The 27,077-nt window shown below is 37.8% G+C and overlaps 2 protein-coding genes across 2 annotated transcripts in view; both read left to right on the forward strand.

The window, feature by feature from the left end:
• The first annotated feature begins 2,879 nt into the window (after positions 1 to 2,879).
• LOC100376525 (pyrroline-5-carboxylate reductase 2-like) lies at positions 2,880 to 14,797 on the forward strand. The gene is made up of 7 exons (XM_002736344.4): positions 2,880 to 3,082; positions 6,550 to 6,614; positions 6,956 to 7,135; positions 7,643 to 7,855; positions 8,859 to 8,951; positions 12,294 to 12,475; positions 13,340 to 14,797. Exons 1-7 carry the CDS (start codon positions 3,016 to 3,018, stop codon positions 13,404 to 13,406), a joined length of 867 nt encoding a protein of 288 aa, XP_002736390.1. The 5' UTR covers positions 2,880 to 3,015; the 3' UTR covers positions 13,407 to 14,797.
• Positions 14,798 to 18,603: 3,806 nt separating this feature from the next.
• Positions 18,604 to 27,077, forward strand: part of LOC102804336 (hydroxymethylglutaryl-CoA lyase, mitochondrial-like) — a 54,079-nt gene continuing 45,605 nt past the window's right edge. The window contains exons 1-3 of the mRNA XM_085508207.1: positions 18,604 to 18,684; positions 18,775 to 18,843; positions 19,618 to 19,725. Coding sequence (XP_085364333.1) covers positions 18,604 to 18,684; positions 18,775 to 18,843; positions 19,618 to 19,725 — 258 coding nt within the window. The remainder of the gene's footprint in view (positions 18,685 to 18,774; positions 18,844 to 19,617; positions 19,726 to 27,077) is intronic.

Raw genomic sequence — 27,077 nt, forward strand, 5'->3', positions numbered from 1 at the left:
TGATTTTTTTTTGGCTTGGCTGATTTTGTCACGGTTCATACTTGACAGGCAGGTCGTACCATCACTAGTGGGAAAAACAATCCTGACCCACCGCTACCATGGCAACAGCCAAAGTCTTGTAATAGCAGTGCCCAAATGATCATGCCTTTTATTTTGGCTACGTTGCGCACTGGTAAGAGATCACCGGCGCCGACATTGTTACCACTGTCAACGGAATCCCAACGCAGCTTTGAACTTTGAATAAAATGTAAATGCTGCTTCCAATCTAGAAAATACTATCGCAAAACGATTGGAAATTATACATTTAACGGCTGAATACGTCCTAACAATAAAATAAAGTGACTTCTAATGACTGCCATGTTATTTTGCAAACCTCGTATAAGGTGCCCGGTTTTAGTTATAAACAGACGTTAGCTTCACGTTCATGTCCCTTCCATGATAACAGCCGAAAACATATTGCTTGTTTTTTACCGGTTTTCATTGGCAACCGAAGTATTTTTATTTTGTAAACAAATTTTCGTCTGCTATTTTTATTCAGTTCAAATCGTTCAGCAACATTTTTGGCATATTAAGTGTACATCACATGGAATACTACGATTGAGAGAACTTGATGTATGTTGACTGATTTTTATCATAGTACGAAGTACCAGGAAGTTACTCAGTTCCAAATAAAGATTACCAACGTCAAATGAGCAACATTTGACTGGTAATCAAGATTCATGTAATCCATGGCTAACAAGCAACATCACAAGCGAAGTTGTAGCATGCAGTAAGTCATCCCGTCAGTGGAGTAACGCAGTAACACGGCATGTTTGCCATCAGCATTGTATTCAAACGAATCACGTGGTGTGCCGTTCTCGTTCAAACCCGGGATTCGATCAATAGGGGAGTCCCATTAAAAAAACACATTGCAAATCATGCAAGTTCAACATTTTCAAACCAATATACTAAAACAGAAATGCTCAGAGATGTAAATGAAGGATAGATATTACTTTTCACTATACACATCTCTGTTGATACTATTCCTCACATATTCTACTCCCAATTACTCCTGCGTAAAATGGACTAGCCTCTTCATGTTGACACTCAGACTAAAATCACGTGACAGGCTGTTAAAATTGGCTGTTGCATACTCTTTCGCCGGTCTGGAAAATGTGTTTAATTAACTCACATTCAAGCAACAATGCAGATTTCCCAGTGGGAGTGAGACTATTCAAACTCTGCCACTAAAAAATAGGGGTGTTTTCAGCAAAAAACGAATAACCCTGGAATACACACAATATACTGAATTTCGGAACAAATCGTGCATTACTTACAGCAGCAGAATACCACAGAAATATCAGACGAAACATGAAAACACTATATATTGTATTTCAGCCTGAACCCTCTATATTGCAATTCAAGGAATTAACCCCATATGTGCATCCATTTCCCACCTTGGTATCACCCACCCCTGAAAACAAACTCTTAATACCACGCTGAAGCGTTTGGTAATAATAGTTTATTACGCAACTGTAATCTGCTGTGGATACAGTAAGGTAAAAATAGTGTAAAATAAAATAAGTCTAATAACTACAAACAAATCAGAAAGTAATAAAAATACAGTAATATATAAATCAAAGTAAATCAAAGAAAAGGTCTCCCCACCCAGGGGTTTACATAGTCCGTTAGTACCTTCCATCATCTTTTTACCTCCATGCTTCCATGCACAGGCGATGCTTTGTATTTTTCAGATGTAGTGAAAAACCAATGTTATTTTTCAGAGCATTAAGTCTTTGTTCTCTTCACTTCACTTGAGGTAATTTCGCAGTTTTTCAGTAAGATTTTTCTTTTCATTTTCAAAATACGAGCAGCTCATATTATGCATGGATGTATAAATGGTGGTAACCTACTGCAGCTAGTGGTAACCCGACTTTTTACTAACGCTGATGATTGGCCATAGGATTAATCAGACAGTTGCGTGCACGCCAGCAGGAAAAAAGTACTCCTGTAGATGTCGGAGATGTCATTGTCGCCCAATGTATTGTGCGATATACGTGTACGAGCATGGAAGTAGAAACCATGGTACGAGCAAAGACTCTTCTCTATAGTCTTTGGTACGAGTAACGCCGGTTTTAGTGGGTGCGCCCCTCTAAATCCTTCACTGGTACTGGGAATCGTGCATCGCGCAAATACAGTCAGCTGTGTAAACAAACATTCGATAAATCACGTGGTCAACTGTTTAGCACACACCCGCTGAACACGTGCTAGTACAAATACTTACAAGCTGTCAGCAACGCAACACTTGGAGGTGGGAGTAACCATGGTGTAACATTCCGTGGATTAAAACTGAATTGAGTATTGAATATAATTATTATTATTATTGAATATTGGAGTGTCTCCAAAACAAAACGAAAACAACATGGCTATAAAATAAGTAAAATTGTGCAACTTTTTCGCAATGCTCATTTTTTTTTAATTTAGAAGAAATTTAGGAGCCTATCTCAGTGTCTCCTATTCGAGCTTATGTAATCGCCCGTTACTATGGGAATGGGAACCCAACGTTTGGGGTATGTTAATCCTGTTTTAGCATCCAATGAAAGCAGACAAATTATGTATGGTGACGTCATGAACAAAGAAACAATGGCAGTTTTTACGAGTTAAATTATTTTAGATTTGTGTGAAATCTGGCATGATCGACATCTCGAACTCCCATTGGCCTATTCAAAACATCCGCGAAAGGTGTCGTAATATTCCAGTTTCTTTGTTTTCTGGTGGTTTTCCAGAATTCTCCATCACGCCGGCATTGAGTGATAACAATGCAGCGCAGCGACCAATCAGCATCGTTCGTTTGCTTCGTTCACTGCCTACGGACTCCTGTGTCATTTGCATTGGAAATCAGTCGACGTCTAGATTCCTTTCTTGTGACACGAGATTTTACTTCTGCTTTGCTTTGATATATGAAGAGTAATAATCAAGTTTTAGTTAAGAGTACAGTCAGTGCTCTGCTTTTGTGAAGATACTTAAATATCAAAGATGCCAATAGCCATCGTAGGTGCCGGCAAGATTGGGCAGGCGATAGCACGGGGATTTGTTCGAGCAGGTGAGTTGTTCTCTTCTATTTTGAGATTTTTCTGGTGATGTGCGACCATTCAATTCATTTTCACATTTCGATTTATTCTAACGTCATTATTTGTCTAAATGTACAACAACGGATAACTCGACTGCAGTACAACGCAGAGCACACGTGTGGAAAGTAATACCTGTGTACAGTACAATACTATGTCACAAGTCGGGATATACCGTGTGTAACGGATATGCACTGACAGTCCTGTACGCAGGGTTAGGCAAATGACTAATAGTTAACCGTCGTACAGTTTATCGGCTGCGACTATATCTTTCGTGGATAAGCAAATATCCAGTGTTCTCACCATGAATAAAATATGAAGGCAGAATCGTTCTATCGGTTTAGAAAGTCCTGTTCACGTAAAACTTGAAACAGACGTGCATAGTATTTTGTTTCACCTATAGTAGAGGCATCATCGTTCACAAATACGCGTTTTGTTTGTTGTAAAATAACTAATATCAAGATGTTTAATATGAAAACAGCTGAATTTTGAATTTTCCTTTTAAATTTATAAATTGATGTTTGCATTTCCTGATTTTTATAAGAACATTTCTCATGAGTGGAAAAAAAAACATGGGTCAAAAATATTAACCCAAAGTAAATCTAGTGTCTGAGAAAACTGCTTATGTTTTAAAAGTGCCTGGAAAAAACCATGTTTGATTTTGGGTCATTATATTTGATGTAATTGTCAAAGATCAAAACTAAATGCCTGTCAAACAGAAAAAATGGAATTCTGTCAACAGGCTGACAGCTAGAATACACAGGGCATTGGATCTATGCAGTTACTTGTGGAATGAATAGTACGGCAACTCATTGGTTGTAAAATCATGTACATGTAGGGGAATTCATACCTGTATTCATCCTATTCCCGCGCCTTGTTTAGAAGAAAACAAATCTGGATTTCCGTGGAATTTTCCGACAATATTTTCTGTTTTTCTGTAGAATATAGCGCCCTCTATAGTCAAAAGATTTTATTTTTAAAAATTATTCTATAGTGGGCTGATCTGGAATGGCTCATTTGAAAATTATATTTACATATTCTGATTTGTATACAAGATATTAATGTATGAATTTTATATTTGTCCATTAATACAAATTTAGTTGATAGTTTGCAGAAAATGATTTGTCTGTTTGTAAAAAAAAGTTATTAAATTTGTCTTGGTGATCTTGTTTGTGTTGGTCTTGTGATCTAGCAGTCTCTGCTGCAAGTCTTGTGATCTTATTGATCAGAATGGATATGTATCAGGTCTGTGAGGAGAGTCTTGTGATCTTGTTGATCTTGTGAGGATATCAGTCTTGTAATCTTGTGGACAGGCAGGCTGGCAAATGTTGACCAATGGTGGACAATTTTGTGATGCTAGGCAGTGACAAGTGCCTACAACCTTGGGGTTATATAGGATGGGAAACAGTTAGCACTGGTTCATTTACAAATTGTTTCCCATCAACAGGGTTTTTGAGTGCGCATTGAACCTATGATTAGATTAAACATTATGTTTAACACACTGCTTATAAGTAATAACAATTAACTGACAAAGCTTTACAAAAAATTACAAAAACGTCTGTGTTAATGGTAATAGTTTCTAACGTTGAGTTAAGAGAACAAATTGAAATGGGCATTTTTGAAAATTTGTAGTTCGATTCAATTTATTCTCATTTGAAACATTAACATTTAAAGTTGGCAAGTAGACATAGATTGTTTAATACCTGCTAAAGGTTTGGTCTGATGAAGAAAGACATGTGATGGAAAATGTTACTAATATGTAAAACTGTTGGTGAATGGTAGTGAGAGCTTCCATTAAAGTTCGATGAACCGGTTTACCCTCTCACTATTATGCAGTCTGTTTAATGCAAACATCAACAATTTTAATTTTTAAGAAAGAAATTTTATACTAGGCATTACACTACAGTTTTAAAAATTACACAATTTATTAAAAATTACTGGTACCAAGCTACATTTTGTGAATCAGAGAAAGCATGAACTCTTGTGCTGAGCATATTGAAGACATAAAATAGACAAAATGTTCAAGAATAATCCACAATATCAAAGTTGATAAAAATAGAAATCTCTAGATACAATATGATTGCAAACTGATTGTATATCAGTCAAAGAGCTGATTAACGAAATAAACGCATCAATGATTTAAACATTTTAATAGCATTAGACTGGCACAAAATCTCATTTGAGGGGCTAAATTTATACAAAACCTGATTGGATTGCACATTTCCAGTAAAAATAGCTATAAATAGCAACAAATTTGTAACAAGTTTGTGGTTACCGACTGTTAACTTGCATTTGCATATATTTGTAGGTTGCAGGTGCATACTTACATTTTCTTGTTATAACCCAAGCTTGTTAGGTAGCTCAAATAATGTTAATAAATGTACACACTACACTACACTCTCAGCACTATATGCACCTATTGACCTAGCTTTTAACTCCACTGTCAACTTTGTCAAGCAGAGCTTATCATAAGAGTGATTGTCTGGCGTCAGTATCAACTTTTTGCTTTTTTGGCTTTTTTTAGCTCCGCTGTCGACTTTGTCGAGCGGAGCTTATCATATGAGTGATTGTCCGTCGTCGTCGTCCGTGTCAATGTTTTACTTTTTCGACTTCTTCTTGAAAACTACAAGCCTGAATGCTTTGATACTTGGTGTATATGTACCTTGGGTAGACCTCTCTTTGGTTTGTTCATTTCATGTTGATATCTTTAATTCTCTAATTTTGGTGAATATTTTTGTCATTTTTGGTAAAAAGTGATATTTTCGACTTCTTGTTAAAAACCGTAAGTCCAATTGCTTTGATACTACATATATAGGTACTACATGTGGACCTCTCTCAGATTTGTTCATTTCGTGATGATATCTTCAATTCTCTAATTTTGGTGAATATTTTTGTCATTTTTGGTAAAAAGTGATATTTTCGACTTCTTGTTAAAAACCGCAAGTCCGATTGCTTTGATATTACATATATAGGTACTACATGTGGACCTCTCTCAGATTTGTTTATTTTGTGATGATATCTTCAATTCTCTAATTTTGGTGAATATTTTTGTAATTTTTGGTAAGTGATATTTTCGACTTCTTGTTAAAAACTGTAAGTCTGATTGCTTTGATACTATTCATATTGTTCATTTTCTAATCATGTCTTCAGTTCTTTAATTGAAATGTGCATTGCTAACAGCGGAGCTATCTCAGCCGATAGGCTGCTTGTTTGGAAAGTCTGATTGCTTTTCATAAGTCTGATTGCTTTGATACTATACCGTACATATAGATATAGACCTCTCAGATTTCTTCTTTTTCTAATATCTTCAGTTTTTTAATTGAAATGTGCATTGCTAACAGCAGAGCTATCCTACCAAAATTTTAGACAGTACATTTTTTATGCAAAAATTTGTGTAGATATATTGTTTGTATAACAAGATATTTTTGCATTTACCATTTAGGTCTTGTGTCAGCTGATCGTATAATATCCAGCTCCCCTAGTCGTGAATGTCTTACAGAAATGGGGGTAAGTTTTCTTAGTGTAATTATGAATTGAGTAGGCATGGAAATGTTCAGATTGAATGTTTGATCATTTGGTGGGGGAGGGGTTGTCTGGGTTAACCACCCTGATCTGGGATTCCCTATATAGGCACTACATACCATCCCGTTCACATATGTTTATGTACATAGCTGTGAAATTCTGTGATTTGGAAGATGTTTAGAAAGCGTGCTTATTCATGGTTTTCTTTTGGTATTCTAATAGAAATTGTTCAAATTAACATTTGTTTACTTGTCATGCATGGCTAAGGAAAGTGTTTTGTAATCATCTTGTATATTACAAATGTTTTTGTTTTTTTGTTTTTTTAGAGACTTGGTGTGAGAACAACATACGACAACATGGATGCTGTAAAACCTAGTAATATTGTTTTCCTCGCTGTAAAACCGAACATAATGCCGGCAGTTCTTGATGAAATTGCTCCAGTTATCAATGAACGACATCTTGTAGTTTCGCTAGCTGCTGGCATTACAATTGATTTTTTAGAACAGGTGAGAATTAGTGGGTTTTTAGCTCCGCTGTCGACTTTGTCGAGCGGAGCTTATCATATGAGTGATTGTCCGTCGTCGTCCGTGTCAATGTTTACTTTTTCGACTTCTTTTTGAAAACTACAAGCCTGAATGCTTTGATACTTGGTTTATATGTACCTTGGGTAGACCTCTCTTAGGTTTGTTCATTTCATGTTGATATCTTCAATTCTCTAATTTTGGTGAATATTTTGGTCATTTTTGGTAGAAAGTGATATTTTCGACTTCTTGTTAAAAACTGTAAGTCCGATTGCTTTGATACTATACATATTGTTCATTTTCTGATGTCTTCAGTTCTTTAATTGAAATGTGCATTTCTAACAGCGGAGCTATCTCAGCCGATAGGCTGCTTGTTTTTTAAAGAAGTGTTTATATTTTAAATTACATTTGGAGACAACCAATTACACAATGTGTGGATATGATACGTTTTACTTGTTTAGTATATTGAGATTATACTATTTATAATTTCAGAAACTGCCAGCTAATGCAAGAGTGATTCGTGTGATGTGCAACACTCCTTGTATAGTGGGGGAAGGAGCCACAGTGTTCTCCAGAGGATCAGCTGCAAAACAAACCGACTCTATCATTGTTCAGAAATTTTTTACAAGTTTAGGATTTTGTGATGAAGGCGATGAGTCGATACTTGATGCAGTTACGGGAGTCAGTGGAAGTGGGCCAGCATACGTAAGTATCTTTTAACCAAATTTGTCAGCAAACTTACTAGGTGATAAAAGTAGTATCGCAGATGTACGAATCATTTGCCTGGACATAATGTATGAAGGCAGAAGAAAAAGATCATTTGCTGATGGCTGTTTTACTTGTATCAAAGTCGCACAATCCAGAACTGAACATTCATGTATGCAGACGTATCTTAAAAGTACATTATTAGCATAAATTGCCGAGGCTGGAACAATGGTGGCTCAGCATAGACAATCTGAGAAACATAGTTTGAGATCACATTTTCCACCTTTGGTTATAGAAAACACGAGTCAAGCCTTGCAAATGTGAAACAATTGACTAAACTAACTTTTCATGTAATTGCGATTTAAAAGCTGTTTATATCCTTATTGCATAGCCACCATTGTCCAATATACCCCCCCCCCCTCCTTCCCCCTTCGTGTGCAGGTCACAAAGAGAATCTGTCATACTGTGAAATGACTAAATTTAACTGGGTTTAAATTTCGCTGATTTACCATTTTCAGGCATATTCAGTGGGTTTCAAATTCACGGTTTTATCATTTAGATAATGTGTTCTATGCTAAAAACTACATATTCACTGGGTTTTAATTTAGTGCCTTTTTCAGTCAGTGAAATAAGCAAAATTAAAACACAGTGAATAATTAATCCTTTTACAGTAGTTCGTAATAAACTGCAGGCTTCACTATATGATTTCAGAGTGTTCTGTCAATACCCAAGTTTGCTAAATTTAGTTAAAACTTAGTACATTATGGAGTTATGTAGTTAAATCTTGAACACTATGTTGGAATTAATCTACCTATGCTAATTAGCGAAATTGTTTTTAACAGTATTAGCAAGCAGAAACATTTGTTACAGGAAACAAACAAAAGATACTGAATTTACTTTACTTGGTAGCACCTCCCAGCATCTCTCATCTGTATTCAAATTCAATAATTTACCCAGTGTTTATCAATTTAGTGCATATTTTAAATAAGATTTGTTTTTGTAGGCATTTTGTGCTATTGATGCAATAGCAGATGGTGGTGTCAAAATGGGGTTGCCTAGGCATCTATCAATCAAACTAGCTGCACAGACATTATTGGTAAGTAGAAAAATATTTTCAATTTATGAGGCCACACTGATTTAATTTTATGGATGACATCCTCTGAAGACCCCAAAACTAATGCGAGAGGGCGAAGAAGAAAAAATTCGGCCAAAAAAAAAATGCTGCTAAAACCACAGGACTACGGAGCTATTATTACGAATTTAACCAGTGTATCAAAAAAAAACAAGTCTTTATTTGTAAGAGGCACATGCTGATGTACACATTTCGTACTGTATTACTGTCACAGGTATCATCACCTTTGATTTTGAAAAGGCAAGAGGATAAGGCAGATGTTAGCTTTGCCAAAGGCATATACATCAACTCAATAATAAAGAAAAACTTACTGGTGTTGTATTGAAAAAAAAATAATTAAAAATGAACAATAAGTTTGTCAACAGCAACCTGGAAATTAACTTCTTTGACATTCTAACTACAGCTTTTAAAGTGACACTTCAGATAGACTAAGTGTAGACACAAATGCTCTAGAACTACTTTGACTCTGTAACAAATAAGAGGCTCGATATTGAAAAAACAAACAAACAAACAAACAAACAAACAGTCAACAAAAATTTGGATGCAGAAAATTATGTACATGTATCTTGATGAAAATGCGTCGTATGATCAAAATATTACTGAATGTGTGTTTTATCCGAAATTATCCGAATTAGAAAATGAAAAAAAAATAATAAGAAACTTTTCTTCACCCCGTAAGGGGACTTCGGCCAAGGAGCTTCTGCTGCTTTTGTTGCCATTTTGTTGACTTCAATGCAAACAAAGCAACCGAACTGATTTGTCGCCTGACTGACTTTTAGGCCACCATACACTTCCACTCCTCTCCCATCCCATTTCTCTCATCATTGCAGAAGAAACGCGGGACAGCCATTCTGGACAATATGTTCTCAAAGTTGTCTGGGCGAAACTCGCTTGCCACTACTGACCTCTCATATAGCTGTGTAAACGTCTCCCTGGCCAATGTCAATTGCGTACCAGTCTACAACAATCCCTCAGTTTCACCTCTGAACTTTTATGCTCGCGTATTTTGGTGGTGTGTGGTCGCCATGTTGGATCATTTATGGCAAAATTTGCACGTTGTGAGGCAATCTCTTTCCCATAGGTATTTGCGCTTTACGTAACGCGCATCTAACTGTGCGGAGTTTGGTTTTGAGGTAGTCCAACACTAGTTTTACGACAAGTCGGCGCTTTGCGACAATAAGAGTCGGCAAGTTTCGGACAGAAAACCGATATGTGGAGACTCATCGTAGGAGATTTTTTTTTTTTTTTTTATTTGAGAACAGGCAAAAACTAATGTGCGCGCGGATGTCATCCTTAAAATTAATCGGTGTAGCCTGATGTCGCTCACTTATTAGAAATTTGCTATTGATTACTCAATGTCAGCACCAAAGTAAAATTACCATTTGGAAATGCAACTTTTTTCTTGGCATACCATTGCATGACAAAATAGTGTGAATATTTTTGCACTTGTATTCAATATCTATGTAGGTCATTCTTCTAGTATTCGAATACACTCCATTCACAACCAATCAATCCTACATGTGGACTCGGCAAATTCCATACAATTTCACACAATTTAAGTATATCTATTCAGTTCTTCATGTTATCTAAAGTCATGCATTTCTTTTACAAAGATGAGAACTGACATTTATGTGTTTCGTCAGTTTAATACTAGGCCAAGATGTCATTTGTAGTACCACACAGAGTAAAATAATAAAATGCAGGGCAAGAGTTCCTTTTGTACCCCCTAACCCTCACTCCCAGTTACCCAATTCATTTGTATATGCCCCCTCTGGATAACTATATAGATGTACAATTACCGTTAAAATCCTATTATAAACCGCATACCTAATAGTAACCGCACCCCCGATTTTGGCTTCAGTGTTAAAGGGTTCTCAACAAAAATTTTAAACATGAAAAGTACCTATTACTAACCGCACCCCCAATTCAACAAGACCGTGACCGACTTTGTTTCAACGAGCTGGTACATTGTTCCTAATCCTATTCATTTGTTTCGACAACGTGCCTAAATATATTCACACCTTTTTATTGTTCAGTAGTGTTTAGGATGTCAAACACTCAGTGGAACTGCTTTTGTCTTGTGACAACTTGTGTTAATACTCCATATGAATACGTCCGTGTGTCGCAAGTTTTCGACAATGAGCTGTTCTCACCGAAAAGCTGTTAAATTCTTTTTCAATGCTCAGTTTATCTTTCGAAAAAACTAATTTCTTGATTAAAAAAAAAGTCACGTCGTTTTCCCATGCAAATCAAAGCCAAAAGATCGCACTACATTATCGGTAAATCGCTTCCGGGTTTCGTTCACCATGAAGTCGATGACCTGTCATTAACATATTTAAATGAACTAAGGTAATTTGAACACGTGGGCACCATCCAGCATTTTGATTGATTAATTAGTGACTTGACCTACCCGGTCAAGTAATGTCTCGTGTGCATTCAAACTACATGGCGGATGTCGCATCGATCGTTTGCATGTGACCGAAATAATTCGCTTACAGTGAAACTAAGTTGAATTTTACTTGCATTTGATAACAATTCAACGAATTTAATTTTCGTGCGTTGTTATAATCACTACTGAGTAATAATCAACAATTTTAACAGTTCGAAAACAAGTAAGTTATTCACTTGTGAGCCGAAGCATGGCCGGATTGCGTTACCGTAGCCACGGTACCGTACTTTTTTTAGTGCCGTACCATGATCATTTTCTACTAAGCAATGCATTAATGTTTGTTTTTATTTGAAACTCCTGTCAGAATATACTTTCCGTTACGAAGAAAATAAAAAAAATGCATATTACATTAAATATACGAAGTATTTTTTTTTCATGAGAACAGTTTTTTTGTGACGTGAGGCTTATCACTCTTCCCGGACATCTAAATTGGAGTTACGCTTATATTCAAAAGATTGTACGGTGTATTGTTTGTTTTGTGCGAATGATGTGGGGAAAAAAATGACCACGCCCATTTAGTGATTGCAATATGTCCCTAATATAAACCGCACCCCGAACTTGAGCTGTTGATCCCAATTTTTTATTTGATACATTGTAATATAAACCGCGGTTTATAATAGGATTTTAACGGTAAATGGGGAGTGCTGGAGGGTAGGGATGGGGGGGGGGTACAAAAGGAACTCTTTCCAAATACAGCTCATTGTCTTGCATTTCAATATAGATTTTTGGTAGACTAAATATTTATTTACTAGCATGCTATTACCATAAATATATGCTATGTTGCATGATGTATCACTATACCTATTTTATATAGTACTAGTAATACAATTCAATGTGTTATCACTTTATTTTACTAGGGAGCTGCTAAAATGGTGTTAGAAACTGAAAGCCATCCAATGGTTTTGAAAGATGACGTTTGTTCTCCATTGGGCACTACAATCTCTGCAATTCACAAACTTGAACAACAAGGCTTTAGGAATTGTCTTATAGATGCAGTGGAAGTTGCTGCTTTGAAATCAAAAGAAATTTCTGTAAAAAAGTAAGTTACAATTTTACACCAGACACCTAGGTTTCTGGTCATCGCATACTCAGTTAAGGAGACGTTTGTCGTATCTTTTTTAGGTTTTTATGTGATTTAGCATTATACAATTTTTAATAAATTTAAATCTACACCTGTGTCCACTTGGGTTATGGCTGGAAAATGACGAGGCTTTCTTGAACAATATTGAAAAGTGCCCCCCAGATTTTTATTCCTCTTATTTCCTTGTCTGTGTGCAACTGTATGTATGTACCAGTAAACATGCATGCATGCATGTCTGTTCCACTGAAATTATGAACTAATTCCGCTGAATTCAATGAAAATTGGAACATGCTTGTTTATTGCCTACTTTTCAAAATTCAGACAATTATTTTTTGAAATCTCAACTTTTATCAGATTTAAATTAAACTTAGTACATAAATAACCTTGGATTACCAGATTCACAAAACTAGCATTTACAAACTTCAATACTGTAGTCCATATTTCTGTCTAGCCTAGTAGTGTCTCGACTGTCTAAAATAACAGGTGGAAAGGTAGATAGCTAAAAACATACTAGTTGGTCTTTTAATACCAACATCATGTGAAAGGTCTGTCATTATTTTTTCTGGGCCTTATAATGGTTTTCATAATATACATTACTAGGTTTGGTCTGTTGGCAGCGTATTTTCATAAAAGTGCATATAGGAAATAAAATTGCATATATTGGATCATTAAAATGTGATCAGTCGCACGTCATTTACTAGTTTGCACCAGAGTGCCTCTGTAAGGTGAGGTATTGGAAGTAAACATGCTCTGTATAATTCCCAGTTCTGGGAATTTTGCAGGTTCTCATTGTAATTTCTCTAATCTCTTGTTAATTTGCAGTCAACAAAAAACTCAACTGAAGCAAGAATACGAGGAAGATATCAAATCTGCTGCCTTTATCCAATAACCACCAAATATCAATTTACAAAAACTTCTGTAAACCAGGGTTTTGAGAACTTTTTCTGCTGCATGCCTGCATGCTGTATCTTCATAGAACTGAATTTAAAATTGTTTTTTTTTTCACTTTGCTGCATAAAAATACTATTTATTGTTTTGCAATTTGGTTCTACTGTTTATTAAATTAGCAAAACATTTTTCTTTCATATAAAAAAAAATTATATTTTATCTCCTTTTACTGAATATTTAACTATGATATGTGAAATTGTATACATTTTCCATATTTACACAAAATCTGATATCGAGATAATTTGTATTTCTTACATTGATTTATATTTTATATCCTTTAAGCTTTTCATTTCAATGCTATTCTTAAGTTTACATCATGGCTATCCATAATTTATTTATTTTTACTTATTTTAAGTAATTATACCGTTTCTTGATGAAACCAAACATCTTTGCTCCTGTGGAGCCTATGAATGTGCGTATTCATACGCATTTGTTATTTATTAATCGTTAAAAGGCCACTTTTTGAAAGTGTACTGCAGGTGAATTTGTATTTAGTTCATTTCTGGAAAATTTACTTAATGGCTCTCGTCTTATCGAGCTGCTTGCATTCCTAATACATGTACTGTAGTGTGCCTTGTATGCCAATATGACGCTTCACTGGTGCACATGGATTTGATGTGATGATACAACTCGTTGACTAATTCGCTGGTGCTACAGAAAATCATACATTAATATAGATATCTTGAAAATCATCTTGCTATAGTTGCACTATTTGGTAAAATAAAATTCACATTTTATTAACAAAAAATGTGTTAACTGCAGAAATCTGGTGGCACATTTTTTGTTTTTCAAAATAAAATTGCACATTCCAGTATGGGTGACTTTGGGTACAATCAAATGTTTATGCCTCTGATTTCCCAAGGGGTTGTGCTTGTGTGAATTTTACCAATTTTTAGTTTCATCAATAATGCACCAATGAATTAGCATAACTAGTGGCACGCTGTAGCGGCATAGAGGGCGCACTACATACAGATATATTTTGTATGAAATTATTTCAGTAAAACTTAATTGACAGTGACCTGAATGTAACTGTGCAATTTACACAAATGTTTTTGTAAGGAGTCGTCTTTAGACAAATTCTGGAGTTAATTATTAAGATATTATTGAAAGTGATCAGTGTATACCAACAATCATTGAAGTGAACTGGTTTTGCAGTTAATCAAATTGCTATCATGACTGTAATGCACGCAGATAAGAATTGTATAACAACTTATTTCCATTATGTTGGAGACAACAATATTTTGAGTATATACATCGAAATTGTACACAACTTTTGAAAATTATTTTTTTCAGAATATGCTGAATAAAGCTGTTTTGTATTTTCACCCAGAACCTTGGTGTACTTTATTTTAGTGAAACTTTTCTTAGAAAACCAGATATATTAGGTGCATGGACAAGGAGTTTCTATTTCATTCGTATCTTTAATAGATTTTGTGCGTTCTCCAAATTTGGACAAATTCGATGTTAAAACTCGTTTCATCATGTTACTCCTATTCACATTTGTTTTGTAGTAAACGGCAACATTTGTAACCTCTAGTAGATACTTTGAATAGCTTACGAAGATGATGTCAAATGTTACTATAAATCAATATAACTATACAATTTGAAAAAAATGCTTAAAGTGCTTGAAAATAGGAATGGTTTACAGTTGATGCTGGCATTGGGCTGTAGGGAAAAGAAAAGTTTCTTCCCAAAACTAGTTGAATTTTCTATCGCAAAATCCTATATGGAGTTGACTCGTTTCTTCGCTATAAAACAAATTGGGATGTCATTGACAATGAATTGTTACTTGATTGGTCATCTGCTTGTGATGAATCTTCCCACTTACTACTAGTAGATTGTAGGTTGACAATCAAGTTTGAACAAAGTCTATCTAGGTAAAAAAATCACTTAAAAGATAATACTAGTACTTGCAGACATACAAACCCTTGTACTGTTCGGCCTGACAATATTTCCATTGGACCTACATTAATTAGCAAATTACTTTGTGAACTTGCTTGCCAGATTTGTACACTTATGGACTTCAAGTTCATAATAAAAACATGCATGGCTGCCATTGGGGTTTGTTCACTGATTCTGTGAACCATGATGTATTCTTGGAAGGAAAAGATGTATAATAAGGTTATTACGAGGATACCTCAAAGTATGCACTCAGACAGTACGCCGCTGCATGTCGGTCGATACTTTGCTGTACTGTCTTTGTACAGTATTATCCACCCAGTGAAAACACTGACCTAGACTCAAAAACGCAATAGTAAAATTTGAGAGGCATTTAAGCTGAGTAGAATGAAATTATTTCTGAATCTTTTACTCATAGATTTATTTTGCTCATGGTATGGCCACAAATTCAGGTTTTGGGTGTTGCCATAGCAACGGTAGGCAGATATTTTTCAAGATTGTTCGCACCTAACTGTCAAGTTTAAAGAGAATCAGCCAGCTAAAATAAAATTACAGAAGAGTTAATACGTACGTCACGGTGTCGACAGATAGACACGTGGACGGACGTAGTTATTAAGAGGACAATTCTCTCTGGGAACGGATCGCCAACAAGAGGCAAATCAATGAAAATACTTGTTTGTTGTAAGATGGTTTGTATGCAATGTATGACTAATCTGGGGAAATGAACTACCAGTGTCAAACCTACAAACTGTAGGGTTCATCAACAAAATAATTCCAGCTAAAACAGAGCAATCGGAGTAATTCACAGTACAAATGTATATATATTAATGTCTTAAATGGTGACTAAGTTAAAACTCACATTTTCTAAAGTGTGTTGTATCCAAAGAAACACCATTTGTTAAACTACTGTGGTTTTGTTAATAATATGTTTGATCGATAAATTCAGTGCGACAGCTGTCAATATTGTTTGGTTATGCTCACAAATCACAGCTTACACTAATATGATATTCTGGATATTGAAACCAACAGTCGGATATATCACATTGACCAATCCTATAAAATTCACCCGTTTATGCTCAATCTGTGGGATAATAAGACCAGGACTCCGTCGTGACCGGTACTAAACATCCCACGCACCGTGGTTGATAATTTTTAGTAGTCGTGTGTCGCCACGGGAGAGCTTTCACAGCATATCAGGACAGCTGATGTTATGACATATTCGGTGATGTAATTTACATGGGGAATATCGTGAGCGACCTGCGGCATATTTCTTTTGGTGTGGTTCGATCATTTGCATGTTCACTGCGACCGTCAAAGACACCAAATAATAACAATAACAAGGTTGGTACGTTACATCATGGAACTATAAACCCCGGGGTTTATAGTTCCATGGTTACATTTACGAGAAAATGGGGGGGGGGGGGGGGGGTTAAAAACGTTTGTTGTCGGTGTAGAGAATATATCGCCCTCGGTGGTGGTTTTATCAATAATAAATATGCACTGTCGGCAGGTTTTTATTCACCATGCACAACTTAGCTCGAGCTCGTTGTCTTCTTATTTAAAAAAGTATTATTGAACCCACATGATAAACAGAAAGATAAAAAGAATGCACGTTGTCGAACATAACAAAATTATCCGAAACTACTTGAGAGTGTAGTGAATTTTTTTTGGCACATGATAATCAAAATAAACTTGTTATACTTTATGCAATACATAAGTATATCTAATTATTCTAAGATTTCAGAACTCCATCATATATGGAACAGACTCTCTGTCACAGTCGTATTGTTCCGAACACCAAGAACAAATTCTTCTATAAAAAATAAATTAGTGTTATTTTACTTTCGGAAAACCTCTACTAGCAATGGAAATATTAGCATACTGTAAATCATTCATAAACCAACATAACAGTTACAATATATTTGAATATGGTGAAGTCCTGTGGCAAAATATAATCATGCCATCACTATGGATCTAGTGCATGGCTGTCAGAAAGTATAGTGAATAAAAACAAACTTAAAAGCGTCCATTATCAATTTAGCAAGTTTGTCCTTAAAGTTAATAAGAATGTAGCATGCCCAGCAATATTGGGAGATTTAGGATGGCAAGACATCAACTTTATTCACGATAAATCGTAAATACAGTATTTGGACAGATTACAAAAGATGAATGATACCAGGTGGACCAAAATAGTTTTCTCTAAACTACATGAATCATACCAGGACAAGGCTAAACTTGCTTGGAACTGGCCAAAATATATCAACAATATCCAAATTCAAAATGGTATGGATCATGTTTATGGCCTAAAAAGACCACAGAATATTAGTTAGATTAAAAGTTTCTATAAAATTAGTGAAGAAAATGAAATAAAGCGTTTTGTTGAAACTATTCAAGATATGAAATCCCTAAAGCACTATGGTTGGATTAAACACAACAATAAAAAGGAAAATTATATAAAGGATCCCCTTGATCATCATGGCATTTCCCTCCTCTTTAAGGTGAGGTCAAATGCAATAGGCTTGGAAGGGAATAAAACAGGATGGACAAATTATAAAGGTGACGGGGTATGTAAGCTTTGTAATGATGAAAAGAAGGAAATTTATCACTTTTTAATTTTTTGCAAATCATCTAACCACTTGAGAAGTAAATTCTATTCAGCACTGACCAATACAATAGTGAAAAGAGGAATTCATTTCAAATTTGATTTTCTTTTCAGTGATACTTTAAGGGCAATCAATAAGGATTTGGGAAATAATGCATCAAACGAAATCCAAAACTTTCTCACCCACCAATGGCAATTCAGAAACGAGAAACTGAATGATTTACATGTATGAATTAATGCTTTTTATAGATTGTTTTTCTTGTCTTTTTCTTGTTGTTGTTACTTGTATGTTACTTTTTATGCCGTTATTATTATTATTATTATTATTATTATTATTATTATTATTATTATTATTATTATTATTATTATTATTATTATTATTATTATTATTATTATTATTATTATTATTATTACTACAAAACTGATAATCCCTACTTTACTCAAGTCCAATTTGAGAGATATGGCGATAGCGGTATCATAATCTTCATTTTCATTACAATTTGATTTTTCACGGCATATATAAACATAATATTAGTTTAATAATTAATGAATTGTGCACATATGCAAGACACGAATGGTTGAGCGACCATTTGACAATCCCACCACAAGAGGGCGCCATCCAATACGATTTGTTAAAATGGCAGCCGTCGCCAATGTGTGGAAGTCTGTGTTGTTAAACCTTTTGAGGCGTTTTAAGCGTACATACAGCTCATCGGCGGTAAGCACGGACTACTATACCATCGATTATTTACCAGAATGTATTTGTCATTGTAATTATATTTATTTGGTAAGACTTTGATTTTTGCAGGGCGATGCGTTCGGGTCGTATGTTAAAATTGTGGAAGTTGGACCCCGAGATGGTTTGCAGAATATCAAGGTACAGTTCGATAGCGTTTGCTCATTTCTCTAAATGTGGGACGTATTGTTATGTTGATTGGAACGAAATATAGACGTCATGTCTATGATCGGAACTGTGTTACCATATGTCGCTTATAATTATACCAACATCATGCGACTGGACGGAAAACTAATGTGACCTCTGACCTATTACGACAATTTACACAACATAAACATGCATTAAAGTTGTAATGTTGGAAAAATTTTATTTGAAGGCTTTGACATAAGTAACATGTGTACTGCAATAAATGCTACGGTATTCTCAACATAACCGCCTTTTCGAACACACAAATCAGTTCTGCAGTTCGGTTGTGATAGCACCTTTTGATGTCATCAAGTAGCCAAATTGTACTTGGTATTGTCTGTTCGAGTGTTGAAATTGAACTATATTCCCCATAGGGTACTCTAATTAGAGTATGGGTGTACATGCTTAAAAATTTGAAAAAAAAAAGAACCCATTCCAATTACAAAAACATCAAAAGCAAACTATATTTGCGAGGAGATTACCCAGAATTCATTTATGATGGGATACAGATTTACCCTAGGCTGGTAGGCTTGCGAGGGAGACTCACAAAAGAAATTAAGACATGGAGATTGAAATTGTTTACCTTGTTATTTTGAAAAAAATATATCTTTATTTTGTTTTGTTTTTTATTGCCTTTATTTTTTTATCTAGATATATAACTAACTGACTGCATTTTTTTTTTCTTCTGACTGTTTTGGTTGTAACTTCATTGTCGTTTTTATTTGGTAGAATTTGGTTCCAACGGACATCAAGATACAGCTGATCAATCTCCTTTCTGAGACTGGTGTACCAGTGGTAGAAGTGACCAGTTTTGTGTCACCAAAAGCTATCCCACAGGTACGTAGTCTGGTGTACCAGTGGTAGAAGTGACCAGTTTTGTGTCACCAAAAGCTATCCCACAGGTACGTAGTCTGGTGTACCAGTGGTAGAAGTGACCAGTTTTGTGTCACCAAAAGCTATCCCACAGGTAAGTAGACTGGTGTACCAGTGGTAGAAGTGACCAGTTTTGTATCACCAAAAGCTATCCCACAGGTATGTAGTCTGGTGTACCAGTGGTAGAAGTGATCAGTTTTGTATCACCAAAAGCTATCCCACAGGTAAGTAGACTGGTGTACCAGTGGTAGAAGTGACCAGTTTTGTATCACCAAAAGCTATCCCACAGGTACGTAGTCTGGTGTACCAGTGGTAGAAGTGACCAGTTTTGTATCACCAAAAGCTATCCCACAGGTACGTAATCTGGTGTACTAGTGATAGAAGTGATCAGTTGTGTATCACCAAAAGCTATCCCACAGGTACGTAGTCTGGTGTACCAGTGGTAGAAGTGACCAGTTTTGTGTCACCAAAAGCTATCCCACAGGTACATAGTCTGGTGTACCAGTGGTAGAAGTGATCAGTTTTGTGTCACCAAAAGCTATCCCACAGATACGTAGCCTGGTGTACCAGTGGCAGAAGTGACCAGTTTTGTATCACCAAAAGCTATCCCACAGGTACGTAATCTGGTGTACTAGTGATAGAAGTGATCAGTTGTGTATCACCAAAAGCTATCCCACAGGTACGTAGTCTGGTGTACCAGTGGTAAAAGTGATCAGTTTTGTGTCACCAAAAGCTATCTCACAGGTACGTAGTCTGGTGTATCAGTGGTAAAAGTGATCAGTTTTGTATCACCAAAAGCTATCCCACAGGGACGTAGTCTGGTGTATCAGTGGTAGAAGTGACCAGTTTTGTATCACCAAAAGCTATCCCACAGGTACGTAATCTGGTGTATCAGTGGTAGAAGTGACCAGTTTTGTACCACCAAAAGCTATCCCACAGGTACGTAGTCTGGTGTACCAGTGGTAGAAGTGATCAGTTTTGTATCACCAAAAGCTATCCCACAGGTACGTAGTCTGGTGTACCAGTGGTAGAAGTGATCAGTTTTGTATCACCAAAAGCTATCTCACAGGTTCGTAGTCTGGTGTACCAGTGGTAGAAGTGATCAGTTTTGTGTCACCAAAAGCTATCTCACAGGAACGTAGTCTGGTGTACCAGTGGTAGAAGTGATCAGTTTTGTGTCACCAAAAGCTATCTCACAGGTACGTAGTCTGGTGTATCAGTGGTAGAAGTGATCAGTTTTGTATCACCAAAAGCTATCCCACAGGTATGTAGTCTGGTGTATCAGTGGTAGAAGTGACCAGTTTTGTATCACCAAAAGCTATCCCACAGGTACGTAATCTGGTGTATCAGTGGTAGAAGTGATCAGTTTTGTATCACCAAATGCTATCCCACAGGTACGTAGTCTGGTGTACCAGTGGTAGAAGTGACCAGTTTTGTGTCACCAAAAGCTATCCCACAGGTAAGTAGACTGGTGTACCAGTGGTAGACGTGACCAGTTTTGTATCACCAAAAGCTATCCCACAGGTACGTAGTCTGGTGTACCAGTGGTAGAAGTGACCAGTTTTGTATCACCAAAAGCTATCCCACAGGTACGTAATCTGGTGTACTAGTGATAGAAGTGATCAGTTGTGTATCACCAAAAGCTATCCCACAGGTACGTAGTCTGGTGTACCAGTGGTAGAAGTGACCAGTTTTGTGTCACCAAAAGCTATCCCACAGGTACGTAGTCTGGTGTACCAGTGGTAGAAGTGATCAGTTTTGTGTCACCAAAAGCTATCCCACAGGTACGTAGTCTGGTGTACCAGTGGTAGAAGTGACCAGTTTTGTATCACCAAAAGCTATCCCACAGGTACGTAGTCTGGTGTACTAGTGGTAGAAGTGATCAGTTTTGTATCACCAAAAGCTATCCCACAGATACGTAGTCTGGTGTACCAGTGGTAGAAGTGACCAGTTTTGTATCACCAAAAGCTATCCCACAGGTACGTAGTCTGGTGTACCAGTGGTAGAAGTGATCAGTATTGTGTCACCAAATGCTATCTCACAGGTTCGTAGTCTGGTGTACCAGTGGTAGAAGTGATCAGTTTTGTATCACCAAAAGCTATCCCACAGGTACGTAGTCTGGTGTACCAGTGGTAGAAGTGACCAGTTTTGTGTCACCAAAAGCTATCCCACAGGTACGTAGTCTGGTGTACCAGTGGTAGAAGTGATCAGTATTGTGTCACCAAAAGCTATCTCACAGGTTCGTAGTCTGGTGTACCAGTGGTAGAAGTGATCAGTTTTGTGTCACCAAAAGCTATCTCACAGGTACGTAGTCTGGTGTACCAGTGGTAGAAGTGATCAGTTTTGTGTCACCAAAAGCTATCTCACAGGTACGTAGTCTGGTGTACCAGTGGTAGAAGTGATCAGTTTTGTGTCACCAAAAGCTATCTCACAGGTACGTAGTCTGGTGTATCAGTGGTAAAAGTGATCAGTTTTGTATCACCAAAAGCTATCCCACAGGTACGTAGTCTGGTGTATCAGTGGTAAAAGTGACCAGTTTTGTATCACCAAAAGCTATCCCACAGGTATGTAATCTGGTGTATCAGTGGTAGAAGTGACCAGTTTTGTATCACCAAAAGCTATCCCACAGGTACGTAGTCTGGTGTACCAGTGGTAGAAGTGATCAGTTTTGTATCACCAAAAGCTATCCCACAGGTACGTAGTCTGGTGTACCAGTGGTAGAAGTGATCAGTTTTGTATCACCAAAAGCTATCTCACAGGTTCGTAGTCTGGTGTACCAGTGGTAGAAGTGATCAGTTTTGTGTCACCAAAAGCTATCTCACAGGAACGTAGTCTGGTGTACCAGTGGTAGAAGTGATCAGTTTTGTGTCACCAAAAGCTATCTCACAGGTACGTAGTCTGGTGTATCAGTGGTAGAAGTGACCAGTTTTGTATCACCAAAAGCTATCCCACAGGTTCGTAATCTGGTGTATCAGTGGTAGAAGTGATCAGTTTTGTATCACCAAAAGCTATCCCACAGGTACGTAGTCTGGTGTACCAGTGGTAGAAGTGACCAGTTTTGTATCACCAAAAGCTATCCCACAGGTACGTAGTCTGGTGTACCAGTGGTAGAAGTGACCAGTTTTGTATCACCAAAAACTATCCCACAGGTACTTAGTCTGGTGTACCAGTGGTAGAAGTGATCAGTTTTGTATCACCAAAAGCTATCCCACAGGTACGTAGTTTGGTGTACCAGTGGTAGAAGTGACCAGTTTTGTATCACCAAAAGCTATCCCACTGGTACGTAGTCTGGTGTACCAGTGGTAGAAGTGACCAGTTTTGTGTCACCAAAAGCTATCCCACAGGTACGTAGTCTGGTGTACCAGTGGTAGAAGTGACCAGTTTTGTATCACCAAAAGCTATCCCACAGGTACGTAGTCTGGTGTACCAGTGGTAGAAGTGACCAGTTTTGTATCACCAAAAGCTATCCCACAGGTACGTAGTCTGGTGTACCAGTGGTAGAAGTGATCAGTTTTGTATCACCAAAAGCTATCCCACAGGTACGTAGTCTGGTGTACCAGTGGTAGAAGTGACCAGTTTTGTATCACCAAAAGCTATCCCACAGGTACGTAGTCTGGTGTACCAGTGGTAGAAGTGACCAGTTTTGTATCACCAAAAGCTATCCCACAGGTACGTAGTCTGGTGTACCAGTGGTAGAAGTGATCAGTTTTGTATCACCAAAAGCTATCTCACAGGTACGTAGTCTGGTGTACTAGTGGTCGAAGTGACCAGTTTTGTGTCACCAAAAGCTATCCCACAGGTTCGTAGTCTGGTGTACCAGTGGTAGAAGTGATCAGTTTTGTGTCACCAAAAGCTATCTCACAGGTACGTAGTCTGGTGTATCAGTGGTAGAAGTGATCAGTTTTGTATCACCAAAAGCTATCCCACAGGTACGTAGTCTGGTGTATCAGTGGTAGAAGTGACCAGTTTTGTATCACCAAAAGCTATCCCACAGGTACGTAGTTTGGTGTACCAGTGGTAGAAGTGACCAGTTTTGTATCACCAAAAGCTATCCCACAGGTACGTAGTCTGGTGTACCAGTGGTAGAAGTGACCAGTTTTGTGTCACCAAAAGCTATCCCACAGGTACGTAGTCTGGTGTACCAGTGGTAGAAGTGACCAGTTTTGTATCACCAAAAGCTATCCCACAGGTACGTAGTCTGGTGTACCAGTGGTAGAAGTGACCAGTTTTGTATCACCAAAAGCTATCCCACAGGTACGTAGTCTGGTGTACCAGTGGTAGAAGTGACCAGTTTTGTATCACCAAAAGCTATCCCACAGGTACGTAGTCTGGTGTACCAGTGGTAGAAGTGACCAGTTTTGTATCACCAAAAACTATCCCACAGGTACGTAGTCTGGTGTACCAGTGGTAGAAGTGATCAGTTTTGTATCACCAAAAGCTATCTCACAGGTACGTAGTCTGGTGTACTAGTGGTCGAAGTGACCAGTTTTGTGTCACCAAAAGCTATCCCACAGGTTCGTAGTCTGGTGTACCAGTGGTAGAAGTGATCAGTTTTGTGTCACCAAAAGCTATCTCACAGGTACGTAGTCTGGTGTATCAGTGGTAGAAGTGATCAGTTTTGTATCACCAAAAGCTATCCCACAGGTACGTAGTCTGGTGTACCAGTGGTAGAAGTGATCAGTTTTGTATCACCAAAAGCTATCCCACAGGTACGTAGTCTGGTGTACCAGTGGTAGAAGTGACCAGTTTTGTATCACCAAAAGCTATCCCACAGGTACGTAGTCTGGTGTACCAGTGGTAGAAGTGATCAGTATTGTGTCACCAAAAGCTATCTCACAGGTTTGTAGTCTGGTGTACCAGTGGTAGAAGTGATCAGTTTTGTGTCACCAAAAGCTATCTCACAGGTACGTAGTCTGGTGTACCAGTGGTAGAAGTGATCAGTTTTGTGTCACCAAAAGCTATCTCACAGGTACGTAGTCTGGTGTACCAGTGGTAGAAGTGATCAGTTTTGTGTCACCAAAAGCTATCTCACAGGTACGTAGTCTGGTGTATCAGTGGTAAAAGTGATCAGTTTTGTATCACCAAAAGCTATCCCACAGGTACGTAGTCTGGTGTATCAGTGGTAAAAGTGACCAGTTTTGTATCACCAAAAGCTATCCCACAGGTATGTAATCTGGTGTATCAGTGGTAGAAGTGACCAGTTTTGTATCACCAAAAGCTATCCCACAGGTACGTAGTCTGGTGTACCAGTGGTAGAAGTGATCAGTTTTGTATCACCAAAAGCTATCCCACAGGTACGTAGTCTGGTGTACCAGTGGTAGAAGTGATCAGTTTTGTATCACCAAAAGCTATCTCACAGGTTCGTAGTCTGGTGTACCAGTGGTAGAAGTGATCAGTTTTGTGTCACCAAAAGCTATCTCACAGGAACGTAGTCTGGTGTACCAGTGGTAGAAGTGATCAGTTTTGTGTCACCAAAAGCTATCTCACAGGTACGTAGTCTGGTGTATCAGTGGTAGAAGTGACCAGTTTTGTATCACCAAAAGCTATCCCACAGGTTCGTAATCTGGTGTATCAGTGGTAGAAGTGATCAGTTTTGTATCACCAAAAGCTATCCCACAGGTACGTAGTCTGGTGTACCAGTGGTAGAAGTGACCAGTTTTGTATCACCAAAAGCTATCCCACAGGTACGTAGTCTGGTGTACCAGTGGTAGAAGTGACCAGTTTTGTATCACCAAAAACTATCCCACAGGTACTTAGTCTGGTGTACCAGTGGTAGAAGTGATCAGTTTTGTATCACCAAAAGCTATCCCACAGGTACGTAGTTTGGTGTACCAGTGGTAGAAGTGACCAGTTTTGTATCACCAAAAGCTATCCCACTGGTACGTAGTCTGGTGTACCAGTGGTAGAAGTGACCAGTTTTGTGTCACCAAAAGCTATCCCACAGGTACGTAGTCTGGTGTACCAGTGGTAGAAGTGACCAGTTTTGTATCACCAAAAGCTATCCCACAGGTACGTAGTCTGGTGTACCAGTGGTAGAAGTGACCAGTTTTGTATCACCAAAAGCTATCCCACAGGTACGTAGTCTGGTGTACCAGTGGTAGAAGTGATCAGTTTTGTATCACCAAAAGCTATCCCACAGGTACGTAGTCTGGTGTACCAGTGGTAGAAGTGACCAGTTTTGTATCACCAAAAGCTATCCCACAGGTACGTAGTCTGGTGTACCAGTGGTAGAAGTGACCAGTTTTGTATCACCAAAAGCTATCCCACAGGTACGTAGTCTGGTGTACCAGTGGTAGAAGTGATCAGTTTTGCATCACCAAAAGCTATCTCACAGGTACGTAGTCTGGTGTACTAGTGGTCGAAGTGACCAGTTTTGTGTCACCAAAAGCTATCCCACAGGTTCGTAGTCTGGTGTACCAGTGGTAGAAGTGATCAGTTTTGTGTCACCAAAAGCTATCTCACAGGTACGTAGTCTGGTGTATCAGTGGTAGAAGTGATCAGTTTTGTATCACCAAAAGCTATCCCACAGGTACGTAGTCTGGTGTATCAGTGGTAGAAGTGACCAGTTTTGTATCACCAAAAGCTATCCCACAGGTACGTAGTTTGGTGTACCAGTGGTAGAAGTGACCAGTTTTGTATCACCAAAAGCTATCCCACAGGTACGTAGTCTGGTGTACCAGTGGTAGAAGTGACCAGTTTTGTGTCACCAAAAGCTATCCCACAGGTACGTAGTCTGGTGTACCAGTGGTAGAAGTGACCAGTTTTGTATCACCAAAAGCTATCCCACAGGTACGTAGTCTGGTGTACCAGTGGTAGAAGTGACCAGTTTTGTATCACCAAAAGCTATCCCACAGGTACGTAGTCTGGTGTACCAGTGGTAGAAGTGACCAGTTTTGTATCACCAAAAGCTATCCCACAGGTACGTAGTCTGGTGTACCAGTGGTAGAAGTGACCAGTTTTGTATCACCAAAAACTATCCCACAGGTACGTAGTCTGGTGTACCAGTGGTAGAAGTGATCAGTTTTGTATCACCAAAAGCTATCTCACAGGTACGTAGTCTGGTGTACTAGTGGTCGAAGTGACCAGTTTTGTGTCACCAAAAGCTATCCCACAGGTTCGTAGTCTGGTGTACCAGTGGTAGAAGTGATCAGTTTTGTGTCACCAAAAGCTATCTCACAGGTACGTAGTCTGGTGTATCAGTGGTAGAAGTGATCAGTTTTGTATCACCAAAAGCTATCCCACAGGTACGTAGTCTGGTGTACCAGTGGTAGAAGTGATCAGTTTTGTATCACCAAAAGCTATCCCACAGGTACGTA

This window comes from Saccoglossus kowalevskii, chromosome 14, assembly GCF_978046115.1.
Source record: "Saccoglossus kowalevskii chromosome 14, keSacKowa6.1, whole genome shotgun sequence".
NCBI lineage: Eukaryota > Metazoa > Hemichordata > Enteropneusta > Harrimaniidae > Saccoglossus > Saccoglossus kowalevskii.